General features: G+C 44.9%; 2 protein-coding genes across 3 annotated transcripts in view; both read left to right on the top strand.

Annotated features, from left to right (window-relative positions):
• The window catches only part of LOC109975867 (sodium/hydrogen exchanger 9B2-like), a 6,322-nt gene extending 1,217 nt beyond the window's left edge, over positions 1-5,105 (top strand). Inside the window, exons 5-13 of the mRNA XM_065952279.1 lie at positions 31-158; positions 276-357; positions 1,571-1,664; positions 1,740-1,846; positions 1,933-2,082; positions 2,634-2,742; positions 2,912-3,048; positions 3,433-3,607; positions 3,762-5,105. Of these exons, the coding sequence (XP_065808351.1) occupies positions 31-158; positions 276-357; positions 1,571-1,664; positions 1,740-1,846; positions 1,933-2,082; positions 2,634-2,742; positions 2,912-3,048; positions 3,433-3,607; positions 3,762-3,847 (1,068 nt within the window). The 3' untranslated portion in view covers positions 3,848-5,105. The remainder of the gene's footprint in view (positions 1-30; positions 159-275; positions 358-1,570; positions 1,665-1,739; positions 1,847-1,932; positions 2,083-2,633; positions 2,743-2,911; positions 3,049-3,432; positions 3,608-3,761) is intronic.
• Positions 5,106-10,575: 5,470 nt separating this feature from the next.
• On the top strand, positions 10,576-18,228 carry LOC109976242 (low affinity immunoglobulin gamma Fc region receptor III-A). Of its 2 annotated transcripts, none has more exons than XM_029275842.2 (9): positions 10,576-10,642; positions 11,297-11,332; positions 11,735-11,846; positions 14,491-14,648; positions 16,033-16,266; positions 16,378-16,656; positions 16,784-17,026; positions 17,468-17,584; positions 17,831-18,228. In XM_029275842.2, exons 1-9 carry the CDS (start codon positions 10,618-10,620, stop codon positions 17,917-17,919), a joined length of 1,293 nt encoding a protein of 430 aa, XP_029131675.2. In that variant the 5' UTR covers positions 10,576-10,617; the 3' UTR covers positions 17,920-18,228. The 2 variants fall into 2 exon arrangements, with proteins under 2 accessions (XP_029131675.2, XP_029131674.2); XM_029275841.2 differs by having other exon boundaries at positions 16,027-16,266.
• Positions 18,229-22,500: the final 4,272 nt, after the last annotated feature.

Genomic DNA, 22,500 nt, shown 5'->3' with positions numbered 1-22,500 from the left:
TACACAATTAACTGTGTTTTTTGCACGCAGGCGCTGAGGCGTCTGAAGGCGGTGTGTGTGCGTCTCGCCGTTGGTCCCTGCATGGTGGAGGCCTGCGTCATCGCTATAGTTTCACACTTCCTGCTTGGTCTGCCCTGGGTGTGGGGCTTCATCCTGGGGTAACACACACACACACACACACACACACACACACACACACACACACACACACACACACACCCTCCTGATTCTAAAAATGTGACGCTCTGTGTGTGTGTGTGTGTGTGTGTGTGTAGTTTTGTTCTCGCTGCAGTGTCTCCAGCTGTCGTCGTCCCGTCCATGTTGCTCCTGCAGAAAGAAGGATACGGAGTGGAAAAGGTTCGTTCATTAGATCACAGGTGATTCTACAAACCTCCACCAGGGGGAGCAGGAGGACAGGCTCAGAGATGAGCCACATGTCTGCTCCTTCCTAAACATCCTCAAGTGGGGCCCACAATGTGGTCACAAGCGTGAGGCTGATCAGGACTGCTTGGAGCCTCAAACCAGTAGGGGACCCCCCAAGGGCCTGTTCCACTTTAAACCACAGCAGTGACTCAAAATGTGCAAAGTTTGCAATGACAGTAGGAAACCTCCTTTAGGGGGCCCCATCTGACAGACCTCTCTCATATAATAGTAAATGACTGAATGATGCTCGTCCAGCCTTGAATATGACATAACTCCTGCTACATGTTTCTGTTGGTGTCAGATTATTTAAAGCATAATGGGGATGAACCCACCTCAGGGTCCAAACAGACTACTGAAGCACCAGCGCCCTCTAGAGGTATCCTCCAGTAACACATGTAGTGCATAGGGAAGTCTAGTACAGATTTTTTCCAATTGCTAAAACACAATTTTGCAAACTAGTCTGGTTTTTATCAAAAAACACAATTCACAAAACCACAAACCCAAACTGCAAAATGAAGCACTGCAACCAAAACTACACACAGCATTATCAAAATCAAACTTTTACACACTTCATTCATATTACCAGATTTTTGTCTAACCAACTACACACTGTTGGTCATAATGAAAAGCACTCTCATCTTTAGTACGCTTTGTGATAATACTAAAAAGAAAATTCTTCAGATTGTTCGCATGCACAGAAATATTTGCAGATACACACACATGCTGTTGAAACATTTATCTTTTGATTTTTCACCAAACAAGTCAGTGCAACATATGCACAGCAGATATATTTACATTGGAGTGAACAAAAAATATATGCTCACAAAAAAACAATAAACTGAAAAAAGAAAATGTGCAGAAAAAATATATACCAGAATATACGTGTTCAGTGTGTTTAAAAAAAAGTGTCATTTTGAATTGCAAAATGTGTGTAAAGCAGAAAAAGGGGTTTCGACTTTTGGAGACTTGAGAAGAGGTTTTGCTCTCTGTGTGTCAGTTTAAATAATTGTGCTATGCATGTCATTATAGGGTGTTAAAAAAACAGTTAAAGTTTGTGTGTGAGAACACAGGAAGCACAGCTCAGGCCCAACAGGAATCAAGCTGAGTGGAGTGGTGTGACATTAAAGTGTTCTCTGTTGGTGTGCAGGGGATCCCCACCCTGCTGATGGCTGCTGGGAGTTTTGATGATATTCTGGCCATCACAGGATTCTCCACCTGCCTGGGGATCGCCTTCTCTACAGGTCTCTACATCACAACACGACCCAGTCCTGGCAGGTTTTCTCTGCTCAGAATAATGAGCTGTGTTTAATCTCCAGGTGCGACGTGGATGAACATCCTGAAGGGTCTCCTGGAGGTGGTGGGAGGGGTCATGGCCGGGCTGATCCTGGGTCTGTTCTTGTGCCTTTTCCCCAGCAGTGACCAGGTGAGAGTTCCTCCTCATACTGTGTTACGCTCGGGTTTGAAAGGTTTCAAACTCTCTGAATGGACTCTGGTTCTGACTCTGTGCAGGAGGACCTGGTCCTGAGGCGGACCCTCGTTTTGTTGGGTCTGTCCATATTCTCCGTCTTCTTCAGTCACGTCGTTGGTTTCGCTGGAGCTGGTGGACTCTGCACGCTGGTGTTGGCCTTTCTCGCCGCTCTGGGCTGGAAGTCGGACAAGGTAGCATCTGGATCACACACCTGGACGGGGACTTCTCCCAAACATCAGAATCAGGATCAGAATCAGGATCAGGATCAGGATCAGGATCAGAATCAGGATCAGGATCAGGATCAGAATCAGAATCAGGATCAGAATCAGAATCAGAATCAGGATCAGGATCAGGATCAGAATCAGAATCAGAATCAGGATCAGGATCAGGATCAGGATCAGGATCAAGATCAGAATCAGAATCAGGATCAGGATCAGAATCAGAATCAGAATCAGGATCAGAATCAGGATCAGAATCTGGGTTTATTGCCAAGTACATTTACACATACAGAATCTGACTTGGTGTATTGGTGCTAAACAATTAACAAGGAAATAAAGCAGAACTAACAACAACTTAAATAATACAGAAGAAGAAGAAGATATTACAATATATAAAATAGAATTTAAAAATGTAAAATATAAAAAACACAAAATGTAGAAAAGGTGCGATGTTAGCATTATCATTAGCATGACCTCTAAGTGAACGTACCTCTGAATCTGCTCATTTATTGTTTCATGCTCAGGCTCCGGTGGCGGCCATGGTGGGCCGCTCCTGGGACGTGTTCCAGCCGCTCCTCTTCGGTCTGATCGGCGCAGAGATCACCATAGCGAAGCTGAACCCCAGCACCGTGGGTAAGGACTCACAGACAGGTCTCGGTTGGATCGGGTCTCGGTGTGATGGACACAGCTACTGATTGTCTCCGCACTCGACTGAAAGTCCAGAAGGATTTCATCCTGTGTCGATATTCTCCCAGATTCTGTTGTGAGTTTCTGACGATGGTTGAACTCTCTGTGTGTTCAGGTCTTGGTTTGGCCTGCATCGCTATCGGTCTGGTGATCCGCCTGCTCGTCACCTTCCTGCTGGTCCACTTTGGAGGATTCACCCTGAAGGAGAAACTCTTCATATCTGTGGCCTGGCTGCCGAAGGCCACCGTGCAGGTCTGAAGCGCTTTTTAAACCCGTTTGTTCTGTCACACGTTTTGTACCGATACTGATGTTACATGAAGGGGGTCGGTGGTGGATCCTTAGGCTAGACCAGCTGAGAACTCTAGAACTACCTGAAGACTCCTTACTACATGGTTGTGTTAAATACTTGATTCTGATTGGCCAGCTATGCATAGCAACGGTCTGCTACCCCTCGATGGATCAGCGTTGTTATGAAAAATAAACCAACAGGAACAGACGGTTGCTAGGTGACGCGGCTCCAATCACAGACTCTGGTGGACTGTGAACACGGAGCTGAGAACAACAAACCACAGAGGGAGTTTGACTTCACTCTCCTTTTAAGGAAAGTCGCTGTTTCTTTGTTTTGTTTTGTGTCAGGCCGCCATCGGCTCGAAGGCGTTGGACATGGCGAGGGACGAGAAGAACGACACGTTGATCAAGTTTGGCCTGGACGTGCTAACGTTAGCGGTGTTAGCCATCCTGACCACGGCTCCCATCGGGGCGCTGGGTATAGGCCTGGCAGGACCACGCCTCCTGACTCGACAGGTCAAAGGTCAGTGCATGCTCACACACTGCACACAAGAACCACAGAAGGACTTGCTGTACTTTATTCCTGATCAATAAAGTATCTCTCTGTAAACCAACGCCAGTCATGTGTCGTCTGTACATGAACTGATAGTTTACTCCGTTTATCTTTATGTTAACAGACGACACAGAAGGCGGAGCCACGACTCAGAGCAGCGCCGGGACCAGTCAAGAAAAAGACAACATGACTCTTGAGAGCAAACTCTGAGGCTTCTTACTGGATACACATATGATAAATAAATCTACAGAAGCCCTGAGTGGACACGCACGCATAGATTTTATTTTGCTCTTGTAGTGTAATTAACTTATTAAGAATTTCCTCGGGCCACAGGAAAAATGAACTTTAACTGTATAAGTTAATTAATTATTCAGTGTCATATCAGAATGTCAGTAAGTTCTCTAGGATAAAGATAAAGATAAACTTTATCTATTAAACTAAACTATTTACATCATTTAAATAAAAAAAATAAAAAAATACAATAATGTAAAATTACACAGTAACTTGTTCTTAAAAAAACACACACAGTGTGTAGCATGAGGTGGTGATGTTGTTAAAGAGTCTGATTAAACAGTCTGACGGCAGATGGGATGAACACTTCAATCATTAAATAAAAATAAGTGATTACGTGTGGTTTTATTACAGGAATCGTGAACAATAATGTAGATTAATAAAGTAAATATCAAAGATTATAATTTGTATGACTTTAAAGTTAATTTCTTCCTAACAGGAAGTGGTGCCCCGAGGAATAATTAGAATATATTATCTTAATAAGTTAATTACGCTACACTCTGCTTGGCAGCGTTAACGAGTTTTAAGATCTCCACTTATTCATCTCGTTATCTCAGAACTTCATCGCTGGTTTTCTTGTTGACTTGATTAAAGATCTGCCTGTGTGTCCGCTTAGGGCTTCCATACAAACCTCGTGTTGTTACAGATCTGTTTTCATATCTCTGCCGTGTAATTTCTTTTTGTGCTTCTGTAAGCTAACGCTAGCTCTTAGCTGCTTCTGTCACACGTCCTCTAATGTTCAGGGTTTTTTTACTCTATTGTAAGCGACAGGACTTCATTTATGTCATATACAAAAAATGTACAATTAAGAACAGGGAATCACCCCGGGTACAATGTGTACTGTATATAGAAAGAGAGAAACTGTTTATAACACGGCTGGGATCAAATGTGGATTGACTCACTTCTGCAGCCAGCCTCTAGTAGACACTTGGGGAACTGCAGATTTTACATTGGCTTAGCATTTTTCAGGTTGCCGCCTGGTGAAACCTCCAAACATTGTTTTGTAGTGTTAGTATTGTGTTTGTTGATTTGCTGTACTGTAAGCTGCGGAGCCAGGTTACACAATGTGAACGTGATGGTCTGTAGAGGGGTTAGCTCGCTAATGTTAGCGTAGCATGTTTTTCATCTGTGCCTTAAATGAAAAAACCTCATAAACACAATAAAAGAGACACAAGCAGCTGTTCATTCTTTCATGTATGGAAAATCTCTACTTTTTGGATGTTTGTTTGTATCCACTCTTCAGTAGAAAGCTCTGATCTTTCTTCTAATGCTGCGGAGGAGACGAGCAGCGGAGAAGAAGAGGGCGTGGCTTCATGAGATCCTCGGGGTTACGACAGGAGTTGGGAGAGTTTTAGTTCGTCCAGGAGCTGCAGCTCTATAACGACCACTTTACGAACATGACACATTTCTGCTGCTGTTTGAAACTCACCTGGTACGCCCAAACTGTCCGACGTCTTTCCAAACGAGCACTCTCTCTCCGTCTTCCCTGTAGGTCGTCTGTTTGTTGTGATGGGATCTTCCCTCCTATTGGACAACCTGCTTGGTGTGCCAGGGCCTTAAAGGCTTTATATGTGATGTTTTGATCCAGCAGATGTCGCCCTTGAGCACCAGCATGAAACCAAAACAACTCGCGCTGCATTGTTGTGTTAGCATGGTGGTGGATCCTTGGGCTAGACCAGCTGAGAACTCTAGAACTACCTGAAGACTCCTTACTACATGGTTGTGTTAAATACTTGATTCTGATTGGCCAGCTATGCATAGCAACGGTCTGCTACCCCTCGATGGATCAGCGTTGTTATGAAAAATAAACCAACAGGAACAGACGGTTGCTAGGTGACGCGGCTCCAATCACAGACTCTGGTGGACTGTGAACACGGAGCTGAGAACAACAAACCACAGAGGGAGTTTGACTTCACTCTCCTTTTAAGGAAAGTCGCTGTTTCTTTGTTTTGTTTTGTGTCAGGCCGCCATCGGCTCGAAGGCGTTGGACATGGCGAGGGACGAGAGGAACGACACGTTCATCAAGTTTGGCCTGGACGTGCTAACGTTAGCGGTGTTAGCCATCCTGACCACGGCTCCCATCGGGGCGCTGGGTATAGGCCTGGCAGGACCACGCCTCTAATGCTAGCGATCTTTATTATGCTGGTATCTTCACACTGCATGTAAATTTACTTGAAATGAGCGTGATCTAGAAACACAGTTAAGCAGTGAGTACAGTATGTTATTCTTCTTTTCTCTAGTCCCTCAATTAAACAACTTTTATACACGAGGGGAGGAGTCAGCCGGCCGGCCGGGCGATGTAAACAAAGTGAAGATAGGACTCTGAAAACTCTGAAAACATCACAGACAGTGGGACTCGGGTGTTACACCCATTGTAGACAGTCATGACTCACAGAGTTATTTTCAGAGGAGCTACTTGATTTCTACATTTAAATGTGAAAAATCACATAGAAAGACTTTAATGTTAGGTTTACCTCCTAAGTTTAAACAATGATCTATAACACTTAAAAAAGGAAGTCTCATTCTGTGATGATACAATATGAAATCAGTATTTCAGCATGCCTTCCTCTGAATGCAGCAGGTGAAGTAACGTTTGCTTCCAGTGAAGAGCGGTGAAAACACAGACACGTATCTGTGGTACATTTAGAGTTATTCAAGGCGTTAAGTTAAGTGGATTTAAAAAAAAAAACAGCCTTGGTTTCTTACGAGAAAAAAACGACTGTTTCCTGTTACTTTTGTTGTTGCCACCACCAGTTTTCTTCTTCACACCTCAGATCACACTGAGGTGACCACAGCCCCAAGAAGTGTTGACTCTCACATCGCTCCGCTGAGGCCGTTCCATTGGTCTAACCAGCAGCTGCATTGTTAGTCAAGATCTGTCTCCACAACACCACCTTTAGACAAAACTCAGTGAAGCTACAACAAATAGAAGGGTGAAGAAGAAGGGTTAAAATCTGATTCAGATTTCAGACGTTGATCCCAGAAGGGCCCGTTCAGTTTCACAGCCGGCTGAGTCGTTGACAGAAGCCGAGACAGGGTCACAGCAGCGTTCAGATAACAACATTCACATGTTAGCAACAACAATCCAACAGGTCGCCCAATGAGAAGCCAGAGATAGAAAAACATTCAGAAATGAGTTTAAAGTCCACACATCAACATTCAACCGCCTGACAGCTGAAGGGATAAAAGAGAATCTGTCGGTTCTCCTCCAGCGACATCCAGAGGGCGTTAAAGAAAAGACAGATGACAGAACGTGTCCAGGTTGATTTTTACGATTCCTTTGGATTTCTTGTAGTGTTAGTATTGTGTTTGTTGATTTGCTGTACTGTGAGCTGCGGAGCCAGATTACACAATGTGAACGTGATGGTCTGTAGAGGGGTTAGCTCGCTAATGTTAGCGTAGCATGTTTTTCATCTGTGCCTTAAATGAAAAAACCTCATAAACACAATAAAAGAGACACAAGCAGCTGTTCATTCTTTCATGTATGGAAAATCTCTACTTTTTGGATGTTTGTTTGTATCCACTCTTCAGTAGAAAGCTCTGATCTTTCTTCTAATGCTGCGGAGGAGACGAGCAGCGGAGAAGAAGAGGGCGTGGCTTCATGAGATCCTCGGGGTTACGACAGGATGTGGGAGAGTTTTAGTTCGTCCAGGAGCTGCAGCTCTATAACGACCACTTTACGAACATGACACATTTCTGCTGCTGTTTGAAACTCACCTGGTACGCCCAAACTGTCCGACGTCTTTCCAAACGAGCACTCTCTCTCCGTCTTCCCTGTAGGTCGTCTGTTTGTTGTGATTGGATCTTCCCTCCTATTGGACAACCTGCTTGGTGTGCCAGGGCCTTAAAGGCTTTATATGTGATGTTTTGATCCAGCAGATGTCGCCCTTGAGCACCAGCATGAAACCAAAACAACTCGCGCTGCATTGTTGTGTTAGCATGCTAATGCTAGCGATCTTTATTATGCTGGTATCTTCACACTGCATGTAAATTTACCTGAAATGAGCGTGATCTAGAAACACAGTTAAGCAGTGAGTACAGTATGTTATTCTTCTTTTCTCTAGTCCCTCAATTAAACAACTTTTATACACGAGGGGAGGAGTCAGCCGGCCATCCTGGCGATGTAAACAAAGTGAAGATAGGACTCTGAAAACTCTGAAAACATCACAGACAGTGGGACTCGGGTGTTACACCCATTGTAGACAGTCATGACTCACAGAGTTATTTTCAGAGGAGCTACTTGATTTCTACATTTAAATGTGAAAAATCACAAATAAAGACTTTAATGTTAGGTTTACCTCCTAAGTTTAAACAATGATCTATAACACTTAAAAAAGGAAGTCTCATTCTGTGATGATACAATATGAAATCAGTATTTCAGCATGCCTTCCTCTGAATGCAGCAGGTGAAGTAACGTTTGCTTCCAGTGAAGAGCGGTGAAAACACAGACACGTATCTGTGGTACATTTAGAGTTATTCAAGGCGTTAAGTTAAGTGGATTTAAAAAAAAAACAGCCTTGGTTTCTTACGAGAAAAAAACGACTGTTTCCTGTTACTTTTGTTGTTGCCACCACCAGTTTTCTTCTTCACACCTCAGATCACACTGAGGTGACCACAGCCCCAAGATGTGTTGACTCTCACATCGCTCCGCTGACCAGCTGGACTCCAATGATCTTTGCCCAGACTCGAGTCCTCCATCGATCTGACTCCACTTGATCTAATGCCACTGAACTCCAGCTCACTCCCTTCGATCTTTCATCACCTGACTAGACCCGACTCCTCTTGACTTGACTCCACCTTACATTGACCTGACCTCTTGACCTGACCTCTTGATCTGACCTCTTGACCTGACCTCTTGACCTGACTCAAGTCGACTAGTCCACCTCTCTTGTTCTGACTCTGACTCGAGCTGTCCAGAGTTGACTCGATTCAACCTGTTGATTCCACCCGACTCAAGTTCACAAGAACCTAACCCCCAATGGACCAGACAAGACTCCACAGCTGTTATCACATTCTGCTCCAATCAGCTTCACTTTGATCTGATACCCACTCCACATTACCTGACTTGTGTGGACTCCCCCTGACTCTACCGGACTCCTAATGACTCCGATCAGCTCCTCATGGTTCCTCTCCCCTTGAATCGTCTGGAAGTCGACTCGACCGGAATCTCATCGAGCACACTCAACCTAACTTTCAAATCTAACTCCTCCTGCCTCGACTTGACTCCACTGACACCTCAACTCTCCTTGACCTGGCATCCCATAACTCCACTCATCCCATAACTCCACTCATCCCATGACTCCACTCATCCCATAACTCCACTCATCCCATGACTCCACTCATCCCATGACTCCACTCATCCCATGACTCCACTCATCCCATGACTCCACTCATCCCATGACTCCACTCATCCCATAACTCCACTCATCCCATAACTCCACTCATCCCATGACTCCACTCATCCCATGACTCCACTCATCCCATAACTCCACTCATCCCATGACTCCACTCATCCCATGACTCTACTCATCACACAAGTCCATCCAGCCCGGCTCATTGGTTCAGACTCTACTCCCTTTGAGCTTACTTTGACCCGAGTTAGCTCCTGAGTCGACTATACTCCACCTTTAACTCAACAAGTACTGACTCTACTTGTATTAAAGATGGAGTGAGTAGAGATGTTGGTTATTCCAACTGGGCCCCTCCTCCTGGGCTCATCACCCCCAGAAGCCCCACCCCCTGCAGGATGTAGAATAGAAGAATAGAATAGAATAGAATAGAACCTTATTTGTCCACAAAGTGGAGTATTGTCTTTGGCTTCACAAGAACAAGACAGAAAAAACATTGTGACAAATAAGACAACATTCAAGGTTTAAAAACGAAAAAAAGACAACAAAAGGTTCACCCTCGTTTTAGAACGAGCTTTATCCACTTGGTGTTTCTCTGAATTATATCCACTCCTAAACTCACCTGCTGCGCTGTCATTGGCTGGAGGAAACACACCAGCTCCGCCCACAAACGTCCCGAGTCAACCAGAACAAATCAGAACAGTAAAATCCAGTGAGAGGACAGAGTCTCTGCAGACACAGTCACCACCTCACAGGTATGGAGGCCCAGAAGGGACAATAGAGCAGCTTCACTTTAGAAGAAGTCTGTATTTTATTTTGAAGGAGACAGGAAACTGACTCCATCTTTAACTCAGTCTTATAATGATCCACTTGACCCGACCTGACTCCACTTGCCTTGACCCGACTTTCTCCTCAATTTGATCAGACTTCAACAAAGTCTATTCCACCTGACCTGAGCAAAACTAAATCATTTCACTTTGTTTATTCGATTGTAATTTATTGGACCCAGCCGATATGATGAGTCTTCACGTGTCTGTCCGTCAGATGAACTCTGACCCCTGTTTGTTCTGATGATGAGCTCTGAGACCTCACAGATGGATATTAAGATCAAACATATTTCATATTTCTCATATTTTTTAACAAACATCAGCAGAAGCAGGTTCATGATGTTTGAAATAAGAGTGAAAACATCCATCGGGTGAATGTGTGGACTTGAGAAAAAGTGTTTGTCTCCTCTGCAGACTGACTTTCACACTTCTTCTTTGGCCTCTTTGTGGTTTTCTTTTGAAACAGGATGTGTTCGCCACACCAGCTGGTCAGAGACGCTCCAGCCTGCACACGATGAAGACTACTCTGCTGTTCCTCTGTGAGTACAGAAACATTTTAAAGTCACCGTGATACTCTTATTAAACTCTTTGATTTAGATAAATACATCAACTTTATGTCTGTGACAGAAATTCACCTTTGACAACAATAAACAATTAACTTTGAAAACAAATTTTAACACTTCATTTCAAACACATATAATCACTTTTTAATCCCATGTTTACACATTTGAACTATTCTAAAACACTTTAATCACATGAGAAATGAATGAGGAGGGAGCGCTGAAACAGCATCTGGTTAAAAGGTGAACTGAACAGCCAATGAAAGATTTCTTTTTTAAGTTTTTCAATAATTTCTGGGAGCATTTTAATGGGAATCCTGATAGTGGGTTCTTAAATATGCAACGTTTTCAGCTAATGTGAATAAAAGTGTTTATAAGTCATAAAAACACACATACAGTGATCTTAAGACTTTAGACTTTATTGTCCACAAGGGGAAATGAAAGCATACAGTCTTTGATGGCTCCTTTTTTGAATGTCCGTTGTGTGCTGGTTGAAAGTGAGTTTATTGTCCCGTGTGAGTCCGAGGTATTTGAAGCTGTCAACTGTTTCAACTGTATCGTTGTTGATGAGAGTGGGGGGGCTGGGGTGATGGGGTACCTATTGTTATTTATTTTGTTTGACTGTCGTTTCAGTGCTGAGGCTCTACTTCACGTCTGCTCAAAGTCGTGGTGAGTTCAAATCGTCATGGTTTTTTTCATGTTTGTTTGTGTTGTTGAGTCGATGCTCACTCAGGTCACCATGTGGTGGACTCTGAAGCTTCAGTGTTTATCCAGCTCTGCATGGGTCTGTAAACCTTTCTGTGTTCTAACCTCTCTCCATTTTTCAAAAGCATCTCCAATATTGATCCTAGTTTGAGCACGTTTCTGCTCGTGGAGCTTATTAGAAACATGCAGAGGCTTTTTAGGTCGGGTACAATCACTTCTATCTGAACCACTTCTCTTGACCGCTTCCATCACTGCAACACCTGTTGACCTGATAACTGCTCTCATATCTGACAAACCGTGCTTGTATGTTTGTGTGTAAATGTTCGTTCAGTATCGTAACCCCTGTGTTTGTGTCTCTGTTTGCAGCCACTCTGATCGTCTCGCCCAGCAGCTCACAGTTTTTCGAGTACAACAGCGTCTCTTTGATCTGTGATCATTCCAGCTCTGATGAATGGACGGTGTGGAGATACACGAGTCGGTCAGTTTGACACCAAAGTTCTCACTTAGATCCACCACTGACCACATCCTGTTTGACTCTCCCCCTCACAGTACAGTGAGCCGGGTTTGATCTGCTCTGTTTGCTTAATGTTTGATTTTATTTAGAGAAATATCAAAACAGCGTCAAAGAATCGTGTCCTGGCATCCGCAACAGATCTGACCTGGAACCTGTTCCCTATGACACGAGTCACATTAGTTTCTCCTCCGCTGTTGATGTTGACACAGATGATTTCATAAGTCCAAAGTTGGGGATGATTGGTTGAAACCCCTTAGACGAGTTCGAGTTAGCTTTAGCATGGTGTGAAAGCTCCGGTAACTCTGGGCGTAGCTGTTAGCTTTAGCATGGTGTGAAAGCATCTTAAACCGGCTGCGGTAACTCTGGGCGTAGCTGTTAGCTTTAGCATGGTGTGAAAACATCTTAAACCAGCTGCGGTAACTCTGGGCATAGCTGTTAGCTTTAGCATGGTGTGAAAGCTCCGGTAACTCTGGGGGTAGCTGTTAGCTTTAGCATGGTGTGAAAGCTCCGGTAACTCTGGGGGTAGCTGTTAGCTTTAGCATGGTGTGAAAGCTCCGGTAACTCTGGGGGTAGCTGTTAGCTTTAGCATGGTGTGAAAGCATCTTAAACCGGCTCCGGTAACTCTGGGGGTAGCTGTTAGCTTTAGCGTGGTGTGAAAGCTCCGGTAACTCTGGGGGTAGCTGTTAGCTTTAGCGTGGTGTGAAAGCTCCGGTAACTCTGGGCGTAGCTGTTAGCTTTAGCGTGGTGTGAAAGCTCCGGTAACTCTGGGCGTAGCTGTTAGCTTTAGCGTGGTGTGAATGCTCCGGTAACTCTGTGCGTAGCTGTTAGCTTTAGCGTGGTGTGAAAGCTCCGGTAACTCTGGGCGTAGCTGTTAGCTTTAGCGTGGTGTGAAAGCTCCGGTAACTCTGGGCGTAGCTGTTAGCTTTAGCGTGGTGTGAAAGCTCCGGTAACTCTGGGCGTAGCTGTTAGCTTTAGCGTGGTGTGAAAGCTCCGGTAACTCTGGGGGTAGCTGTTAGCTTTAGTGTGGTGTGAATGCTCCGGTAACTCTGTGCGTAGCTGTTAGCTTTAGCGTGGTGTGAAAGCTCCGGTAACTCTGGGCGTAGCTGTTAGCTTTAGCGTGGTGTGAAAGCTCCGGTAACTCTGGGCGTAGCTGTTAGCTTTAGCATGGTGTGAAAGCTCCGGTAACTCTGGGCGTAGCTGTTAGCTTTAGCATGGTGTGAAAGCTCCGGTAACTCTGGGCGTAGCTGTTAGCTTTAGCATGGTGTGAAAGCATCTTAAACCAGCTGCGGTAACTCTGGGCGTAGCTGTTAGCTTTAGCATGGTGTGAAAGCATCTTAAACCGGCTGCGGTAACTCTGGGCATAGCTGTTAGCTTTAGCATGGTGTGAAAGCATCTTAAACCAGCTGCGGTAACTCTGGGCGTAGCTGTTAGCTTTAGCATGGTGTGAAAGCTCCGGTAACTCTGGGGGTAGCTGTTAGCTTTAGCATGGTGTGAAAGCTCCGGTAACTCTGGGGGTAGCTGTTAGCTTTAGCATGGTGTGAAAGCTCCGGTAACTCTGGGCGTAGCTGTTAGCTTTAGCATGGTGTGAAAGCTCCGGTAACTCTGGGGGTAGCTGTTAGCTTTAGCATGGTGTGAAAGCTCCGGTAACTCTGGGGGTAGCTGTTAGCTTTAGCATGGTGTGAATGCTCCGGTAACTCTGGGGGTAGCTGTTAGCTTTAGCATGGTGTGAAAGCTCCGGTAACTCTGGGGGTAGCTGTTAGCTTTAGCATGGTGTGAAAGCATCTTAAACCGGCTCCGGTAACTCTGGGCGTAGCTGTTAGCTTTAGCATGGTGTGAAAGCATCTTAAACCGGCTCCGGTAACTCTGGGCGTAGCTGTTAGCTTTAGCGTGGTGTGAAAGCTCCGGTAACTCTGGGCGTAGCTGTTAGCTTTAGCTTGGTGTGAAAGCTCCGGTAACTCTGGGCGTAGCTGTTAGCTTTAGCGTGGTGTGAAAGCTCCGGTAACTCTGGGCGTAGCTGTTAGCTTTAGCGTGGTGTGAAAGCTCCGGTAACTCTGGGCGTAGCTGTTAGCTTTAGCGTGGTGTGAAAGCTCCGGTAACTCTGGGCGTAGCTGTTAGCTTTAGCGTGGTGTGAAAGCTCCGGTAACTCTGGGGGTAGCTGTTAGCTTTAGCGTGGTGTGAAAGCTCCGGTAACTCTGGGGGTAGCTGTTAGCTTTAGCGTGGTGTGAAAGCTCCGGTAACTCTGGGCGTAGCTGTTAGCTTTAGCTTGGTGTGAAAGCTCCGGTAACTCTGGGGGTAGCTGTTAGCTTTAGCGTGGTGTGAAAGCTCCGGTAACTCTGGGCGTAGCTGTTAGCTTTAGCGTGGTGTGAAAGCTCCGGTAACTCTGGGCGTAGCTGTTAGCTTTAGCGTGGTGTGAAAGCTCCGGTAACTCTGGGCGTAGCTGTTAGCTTTAGCTCAGGGTGAGTACGCCACCATTGTTCTCCTCAGAATCTTTCAGACCATGACTTGTGATTCATTGGTAACAAACCCCGTCAGACTTGATAATTGACATGATGATGTCACAGTTTAATCTGAACATGGCGAATGAAACGAGGTGATTTGTTTCCTCCAGTACTAAACTAGAGTTGTCCAGCTGCAACTCGGGCTGGGGCAACCCGACGCCGTCCCGCTGCGATATCAAGGCCATCAAACCGTTGGACAGCGGCATGTACTGGTGTGAATCAAAATACAGAGACAGCAGCAACATGGTCAACATCACCATCATCACTGGTAAGAATCGTGAAATGTTTACATACACACTTCCTCTTCCTCTTCTTCTTCTTCTCTTCTCACCACAGGTGAAACGTAGAGCTTTCATATGACATGTGACACACTCACTTTCAGACAGGTTTGTGCATGCTGTGTTTTAATGCTCACATCAGAAGAGTAAAAAACATATCTGTGCCCGTGTGACGTCCCGTCTGTGATTCATACTTAGAGGGAAGTGAGTCATGGAGTGTACCGTGATACAGATGAGTGGAGGCCCTCTGGTTATGAAAAATCAGGAGAGGAAGCACAAAGTCATACTAACTCAGTTTGTGTTCACTGTTTTTAACCCGGTTGGATGGAAATGATTGTTTTCACCCCTGCAGATGATCCAGAACGCAGCGTGACTCGTCTTTAACCTCCCCAAATTTAAAACTCTGCTGCTTGCTGACAAATCAGACACAGAAACGTCTCCTCCTTACTTTAACTCTCTACACTCAGCCAATGAAAGGCGTCTGATCCAACCTTCACAACAGGGTCCTAAGTCTCTGACTGGACTCTTCTCCTCTGTCGCCCCCCGGTGGTGGAATGAACTTCCACACTCCATGTGATCTGCAGAGTCCCTCTGCACCTTTAAGGAAACGCTAAAGACCCAGCTCTTTCATGAATACCTACTAACTTAATGATGATGATGATAGCTTGATTCCTTTAAGACTCAAAAACAAAGATGCTGAAATTCACAATGTAAAGAAATTCAAAAATTGCATGCAAACTCTTGCACGCTGTCTAAGTTGCAAAAATACTTTTATTGGCCGTTTACGTCCATTGCAAGTTAGACCGTGTGCAGAGTTCATGCTTGGGAATATTAATTTAGGACTGAAAGTACGAACAAACGTTTCAACTTAAGTCCCGCCTCTGATTAGGCAAATAGAATCAGAATCAGATTTATTGTCCAGGTATGCTTACACACACAAGGAATTTAACTTCAGTGAACTGTGCTCTCTTTGTACAGGAACAACATTAAATATCAACAATAAACATAAAAAAAAAAAAAAAATCATAGATTGGATCTTGGGGTGGTACCTGGGTCGGCCCATGCCACCCCTGGTCCCCCTTCTAGACTCGCCCCTGCTGCTGCTGGATGAAGTAATCTAGTGGGGACAATCAGTTAACCTTTTGTTTGAATTATTCTAACCCTAACCCCAAAATGAAATAAAAAGATCTCAGGTTCAAGAAGAACTCGAGATACTCTTTAAATGTCCTGCAACAATCGAGCTCTGACCTCGAAACCCCCAGAAAACCCCAGGAGCCCTGCTGTAGTCTTGTTTCCCCCTCTGAGTTTATTCAGTTATATTTACTTCACCTTCTTCGATGTTTATAACATGTTTCTCTCTGTGATGAGATAAAGGTGTGATCCTGCAATCTCCAGCCGGCCTGGTGACGGAGGGAGATAACATCACTCTGAACTGTAAAGAACAGAACACCAACAATCTCCAGGCTGAGTTCTATAGGAACAACTTCTCCCTCAGTACCAAGCCTGAAGGTAACATGACCATCCACCAAGTGTCCAAGTCCAATGAAGGAGAGTACAAATGTCGCATGAGTGAAAACAAGTCCTCACCCAGCTGGCTGCTGATAGAAGGTAAACTTTATTTCACCTTACAGACATCTTCACTCCTCACTCGGACAAGAGTGAGGAGTGCAGCGTGTGTGAAGTAAAGGGTTTAAGTCCCCCCCCCGTCCTCTCCCACAGATGGTTTAGACCCGGCAGTGCTCACCGTGTCTCCAGACTCGTCTCAGACTTTTGAGTACAAAATTCTGAATCTGAGCTGCAGGCACGACCGCAGCTCTCACGGCTGGAGGATCGCCAGGGTCACCTTGGATCACAAGCTGTCCCACTGTGGAGTCGGCTGGGGGACACCCAGCTCCTCGGGCTGCTTCATCCAAACCGCCAAGAAGACCGACAGCGCAGTGTACTGGTGTGAGTCTGCTACGAGGCAACGGAGCAACTCTGTCAACTTTACCGTACACCGTAAGAGCCATACAAGAAACTCAGACAAAGAGCGTGATGTGTGGTAACTGTCACCAGTACATGCACAGTGTGAAGTTTGAAAGACAGGAGAATGTAAAACCTTCTTCTTCTCTCTCTGTGTGATGAGATGGAAACGTGACCCTGCAGACGCCGCTCCGCCCGCTGACGGAGGGAGATAACGTCACTCTGCTCTGTAAAACCAAGACGTCCCACACGCTCCCCTGTGACTTCTACAAAGACGGCGCCCACGTTAAGACTGAACCCGCAGGTCACATGACCATCCACGGTGTTTCCACGTCCGATGAAGGCCTGTACTGGTGCCACATCGCAGGTTACGGAGAGTCTCCGCCCAGCTGGCTGTTCGTCAGAGGTGAGTTTAAAAAAAAAAAAAAAAACATCACACAACTTTAAATATCTGTTGTTTTCTAAAGTTTGTGAATTTGTGATTGTGCAATCCCTGCACCTTTCTCTCTCACTTGACATTCTGGTTATTTTTTCCACATGGTTGACCGATCCCCTTAAATCCTAATTTAAAATATATTCCTAAAATATCGATCCTCCTAAGTGTCAAAGTTTAAAGTTCTGGTATTGTGACGACCCTCCCTGACACACTGCATGACACTCTTTGTGTTGTTGTTGTGAAGCAGTCAGCTGATTCGTTCTGACTGTGACCCCCAGATGCCAGGCTGAGCGTGCTAAACTAAACTGGACGTGTGTTGTATTTTAGGGCACACGTGAACACGGTCATGTTTCACTGTGGAGCTCATCATGATTTCAACATTTACCTGACCAGGTGTGTTTGTCTCTATAGGTTCAAACAGTTCTCCTTCTCCCTCTGCGCTCACAATCATACTGATACGCCTCCCAGTGGTGGTCGCTCCATTCGCCATCTGCACCGTGCTGGCATTATTTTCATGTCGACACACAGGTAACAGTCTGAAGTCATGCTAGCAGTATCTGACAAAAAGCGCTATGCTAAAACAACATGCTAACATGCTCTGAATGACAACTCTAATCATGCTAATGTTTTTTTTTCTTCCATCATCCGTATACAACATGGACGTAGTCTCAGTAACGTTACCCATTGGTTTCTGAAAAGGCGTGAAGAAGCCCAATGATGGCGGTCGCCATGTTGGAGAAATAAAATCTTAAATCTGTTACCTTAATCCCACAGGAAGGAACCTGCCCGCCGAGGATTGTGAGGGATCGGAACAGCCATACGATGATGTCATCGCTGAAGTCACCACAGAGCATCAGTTCTAATATCGAAATGATATTTATTGAAGTGTCATGATTAGTGAACATGTGTGTTTATTAGTAAAGTGACGGAGATGCTGAATAAATATCTTAAAGGTGTTTTTGTTTGGGGTTCTGGTAACGCAGTGGTTAGTGTGCGCGCCCCACGTATGGAGGCTGTAGTCCTCCAAGCGGGCGGCCCAGGTTCAAATCTGGCCTGTGGCTCCTTTCCTGCATGTCATTCCCCTCTCTCTCTCTCTCTCTGATTTCTGATTCTATCCACTGTCCTATCTCTCCAATAACGGCACAAAATGCCCAGAAATAAATCTTTCAAAAAAAAAAGGTGTTTTTGTTTATTTTAAAACACACTTAACTTTACGATGATTTTAACAGTAGATAGAAATGTTAAATTGACTTTAAACTATCATGAGCAAAGATCCCGAGGAACCTATGAGAGCTCAGGAGCTCGCAGGAGAAGACGTGGTTAGTAAATGGCATAATGAGATTTACAAATCGTGACAGTAAAATGATTTGAATGCACAGAGAGAGAGATGAGGGCTCAAAGTGCCAGTGCCCGGTGGTCTAAGCCTATAGCAGCATAACTGAAGGCTCTACTTCCCATAGTACATTTTGAGACCGTAGGTCTGAACCTCTTTCACCAGCTGTTCTTATGAAGACGTTTCTTAAAGCCACTGACAGATTTTAACAAGATTCTGACATTCAACGTTTTCTTTTTGCCGATTTGTTCTCGGGTAAGAACGACCAGCATACTTAAGCACATATGAGTACAGACATGCAAGTGTAAAATCATGGTGATTGTGTTTCCTTCATCCTGCACCTTTAGATTATTAAAAACAATTATAAACATGATTTAAATGTGGTCAACCTTTCTGTCAGTTACACAAAGTTTTGACAAGTGTACCGACCTTTTTGTATTTAATGTCTTTACAAACTCACTGATAAAATATGAGGCACAACGTTCACTCTTCCCACACTGCTCACAGCTGTATGGTTTCTCTCCACTATGAACACGTTGGTGTTTTCTCAGTATGTCTTATACTGCAAAGGTTTTCCCACACTGCTCACAGTTGTACGGTGTCTCTCCGATGTGAATATATTGGTGCTTTTTCAGTGACTCTTGTCACGCAAAGGTTTACCTACAGTCTCTAAATGTACTATGGGAGGTAGAGCCTTCAGTTATCAGGCCTGCTCGTGGTACAGTCTCTAAATGTACTATGGGAGGTAGAGCCTTCAGTTATCAGGCCTGCTCGTGGTACAGTCTCTAAATGTACCATGGGAGGTAGAGCCTTCAGTTATCAGACCTGCTCGTGGTACAGTCTCTAAATGTACCATGGGAGGTAGAGCCTTCAGTTATCAGACCTGCTCGTGGTACAGTCTCTAAATGTACTATGGGAGGTAGAGCCTTCAGTTATCAGACCTGCTCGTGGTACCTACGGTCTCTAAATGTACTATGGGAGGTAGAGCCTTCAGTTATCAGGCCTGCTCGTGGTACCTACAGTCTCTAAATGTACTATGGGAGGTAGAGCCTTCAGTTATCAGACCTGCTCGTGGTACAGTCTCTAAATGTACTATGGGAGGTAGAGCCTTCAGTTATCAGACCTGCTCGTGGTACCTACGGTCTCTAAATGTACTATGGGAGGTAGAGCCTTCAGTTATCAGGCCTGCTCGTGGTACCTACAGTCTCTAAATGTACTATGGGAGGTAGAGCCTTCAGTTATCAGGCCTGCTCGTGGTACCTACAGTCTCTAAATGTACTACGGGAGGTAGAGCCTTCAGTTATCAGACCTGCTCGTGGTACAGTCTCTAAATGTACTATGGGAGGTAGAGCCTTCAGTTATCAGGCCTGCTCGTGGTACCTACGGTCTCTAAATGTACTATGGGAGGTAGAGCCTTCAGTTATCAGACCTGCTCGTGGTACAGTCTCTAAATGTACTATGGGAGGTGGAGCCTTCAGTTATCAGGCCTGCTCGTGGTACCTACAGTCTCTAAATGTACTATGGGAGGTAGAGCCTTCAGTTATCAGACCTGCTCGTGGTACCTACGGTCTCTAAATGTACTATGGGAGGTAGAGCCTTCAGTTATCAGTCCTGCTCGTGGTACCTACAGTCTCTAAATGTACTATGGGAGGTAGAGCCTTCAGTTATCAGACCTGCTCGTGGTACAGTCTCTAAATGTACTATGGGAGGTAGAGCCTTCAGTTATCAGGCCTGCTCGTGGTACCTACAGTCTCTAAATGTACTATGGGTGGTAGAGCCTTCAGTTATCAGACCTGCTCGTGGTACCTACAGTCTCTAAATGTACTATGGGAGGTAGAGCCTTCAGTTATCAGGCCTGCTCGTGGTACCTACAGTCTCTAAATGTACTATGGGAGGTGGAGCCTTCAGTCTCTAAATCAGAGGTCTCAAACTGCCGGCCCGCGGGCCATTTACGGCCCCCCAATCCCGGCCCGCCTCGCATGTTAAAAACATTATGTAGTCAGGCCCGCACGGTATTTTTTTAATTAAATGTATTTATTTAATTTTTTCGTTTCTTCATGCTAATTAAAAATACAATTTCTTATGAAATTCAAATAAAAAAAAAACGTAATTCAATAAAAATGATTTTGACAAGGTTGTAAGTCAAAGGCCAAAGGTGCCCGCACGCGCCCAGAGAGGTTCACGGAGTGAGAGCAGTTGGCGCAAAAGTGTTCTGTAGTTGTTTGGCTGCTTTCGACCAAGATGTCGCTTTCTAAGTCAAAAAGGAAAGTTGACAATGAACACAGACAGTTTCAAGAACGAGGGACATTACAGTATTTTTTTGTGGAGTTTAGTGGACATGCAACCTGCCTGATATGTCAGGAAAGAATTGCCGTTTTAAAGGAGTACAATCTCAAGCGTCATTACTGCACTAAACACGGAGAGCAGTATGAAAAGTACCAGGGAGAGGAGAGGAAACAGCGTGCCACGCAGCTACAGAGAGGACTTCTTTCTCAGCAAAGTCTTTTCCACAAATCCAAGAAGGAGGCCGATGCTGCTGTTGAAGCAAGTTACGTGTTGAGTGAATTCATTGCCAGAACGGGGAAACCCTTCACGGAAGGACAGTTTCTGAAGGAGTGCATGTTGCAAGTTGCTGACATTCTGTGTCCAGAAAAGAAGAGTTTGTTCAACAATATTTCTCTATCGGCAAACACTGGCAGAGCGGATTAGCAGTTTATCAAGTGACATTTATGAGCAGTTATGTGACCGAGCAAAACGTTTCACTGCATACTCTGTGGCGCTTGATGAAAGCACGGATAAAACGGACACTGCCCAGCTGTCCATTTTCATCAGGGGTATTAATGACCAATTCGAAGTGACTGAAGAGTTGATGAGTTTGTGTGCAATTGGCCGCTCTACAGCCAAGGACAGTTTTCAGCAGCTCTCTGACGCGATTGAGCGCGCGGGTTTGCCTTGGAATAGACTGGTTGGCATCACCACTGACGGAGCCCCGTCCATGACAGGCAAAAAAAACGGACTAGTAGCGCTGGTACAGAGAAAATTACTCAGGGTTTCAACTGTGCCCTCCATCAAGGTAAATGTGGCTCAGCTGTGTGAGCAGAAGCGCTGCCAGGTGTCTGGCAAGAAATAGAATGCAGGATTAATGTATTGGTATTTTGAGTAACTGCATTTTTTGGTTCAGTGCAGGTTTTATTTATTATTTGAAGTTATTTTAGTTATAAAGCAAACACAAAAGACTTGCACTACTAAATGAAAGCAGATGTTTTGAAAAATGTATATAAATTGCTGTTTGTATTAGTGATGTGTGACAAAATTTTGCACAAACAAAAAGTACATTTGCAAAAACAAAGTCCTTTTGTGGTGCTTGAACTTTGTAGTGGCCCTCCTTTAAGTCAACAGTACTCCCAGTGGCCCCATGCCAGTTTGAGTTTGAGACCCCTGCTCTAAATTTACTATGGGAGGTAGAGCCTTCAGTTATCAGGTCTGCTCGTGGTACAGTCTCTAAATGTACTATGGGAGGTAGAGCCTTCAGTTATCAGACCTGCTCGTGGTACCTACAGTCTCTAAATGTACTATGGGAGGTAGAGCCTTCAGTTATCAGACCTGCTCGTGGTACCTACAGTCTCTAAATGTACTATGGGAGGTAGAGCCTTCAGTTATCAGACCTGCTCGTGGAACAGTCTCTAAATGTACTATGGGAGGTAGAGCCTTCAGTTATCAGACCTGCTCGTGGAACAGTCTCTAAATGTACTATGGGAGGTGGAGCCTTCAGTTATCAGGTCTGCTCGTGGTACAGTCTCTAAATGTACTATGGGAGGTAGAGCCTTCAGTTATCAGACCTGCTCGTGGTACCTACAGTCTCTAAATGTACTATGGGAGGTAGAGCCTTCAGTTATCAGGCCTGCTCGTGGTACCTACAGTCTCTAAATGTACTATGGGAGGTAGAGCCTTCAGTTATCAGACCTGCTCGTGGTACCTACAGTCTCTAAATGTACTATGGGAGGTAGAGCCTTCAGTTATCAGTCCTGCTCGTGGTACCTACAGTCTCTAAATGTACTATGGGAGGTAGAGCCTTCAGTTATCAGACCTGCTCGTGGTACCTACAGTCTCT

Source organism: Labrus bergylta, unplaced genomic scaffold (genome assembly GCF_963930695.1).
Source record: "Labrus bergylta unplaced genomic scaffold, fLabBer1.1 SCAFFOLD_201, whole genome shotgun sequence".
NCBI classification, from domain to species: domain Eukaryota; kingdom Metazoa; phylum Chordata; class Actinopteri; order Labriformes; family Labridae; genus Labrus; species Labrus bergylta.
This window is presented reverse-complemented; position numbering and strand designations above follow the sequence as displayed.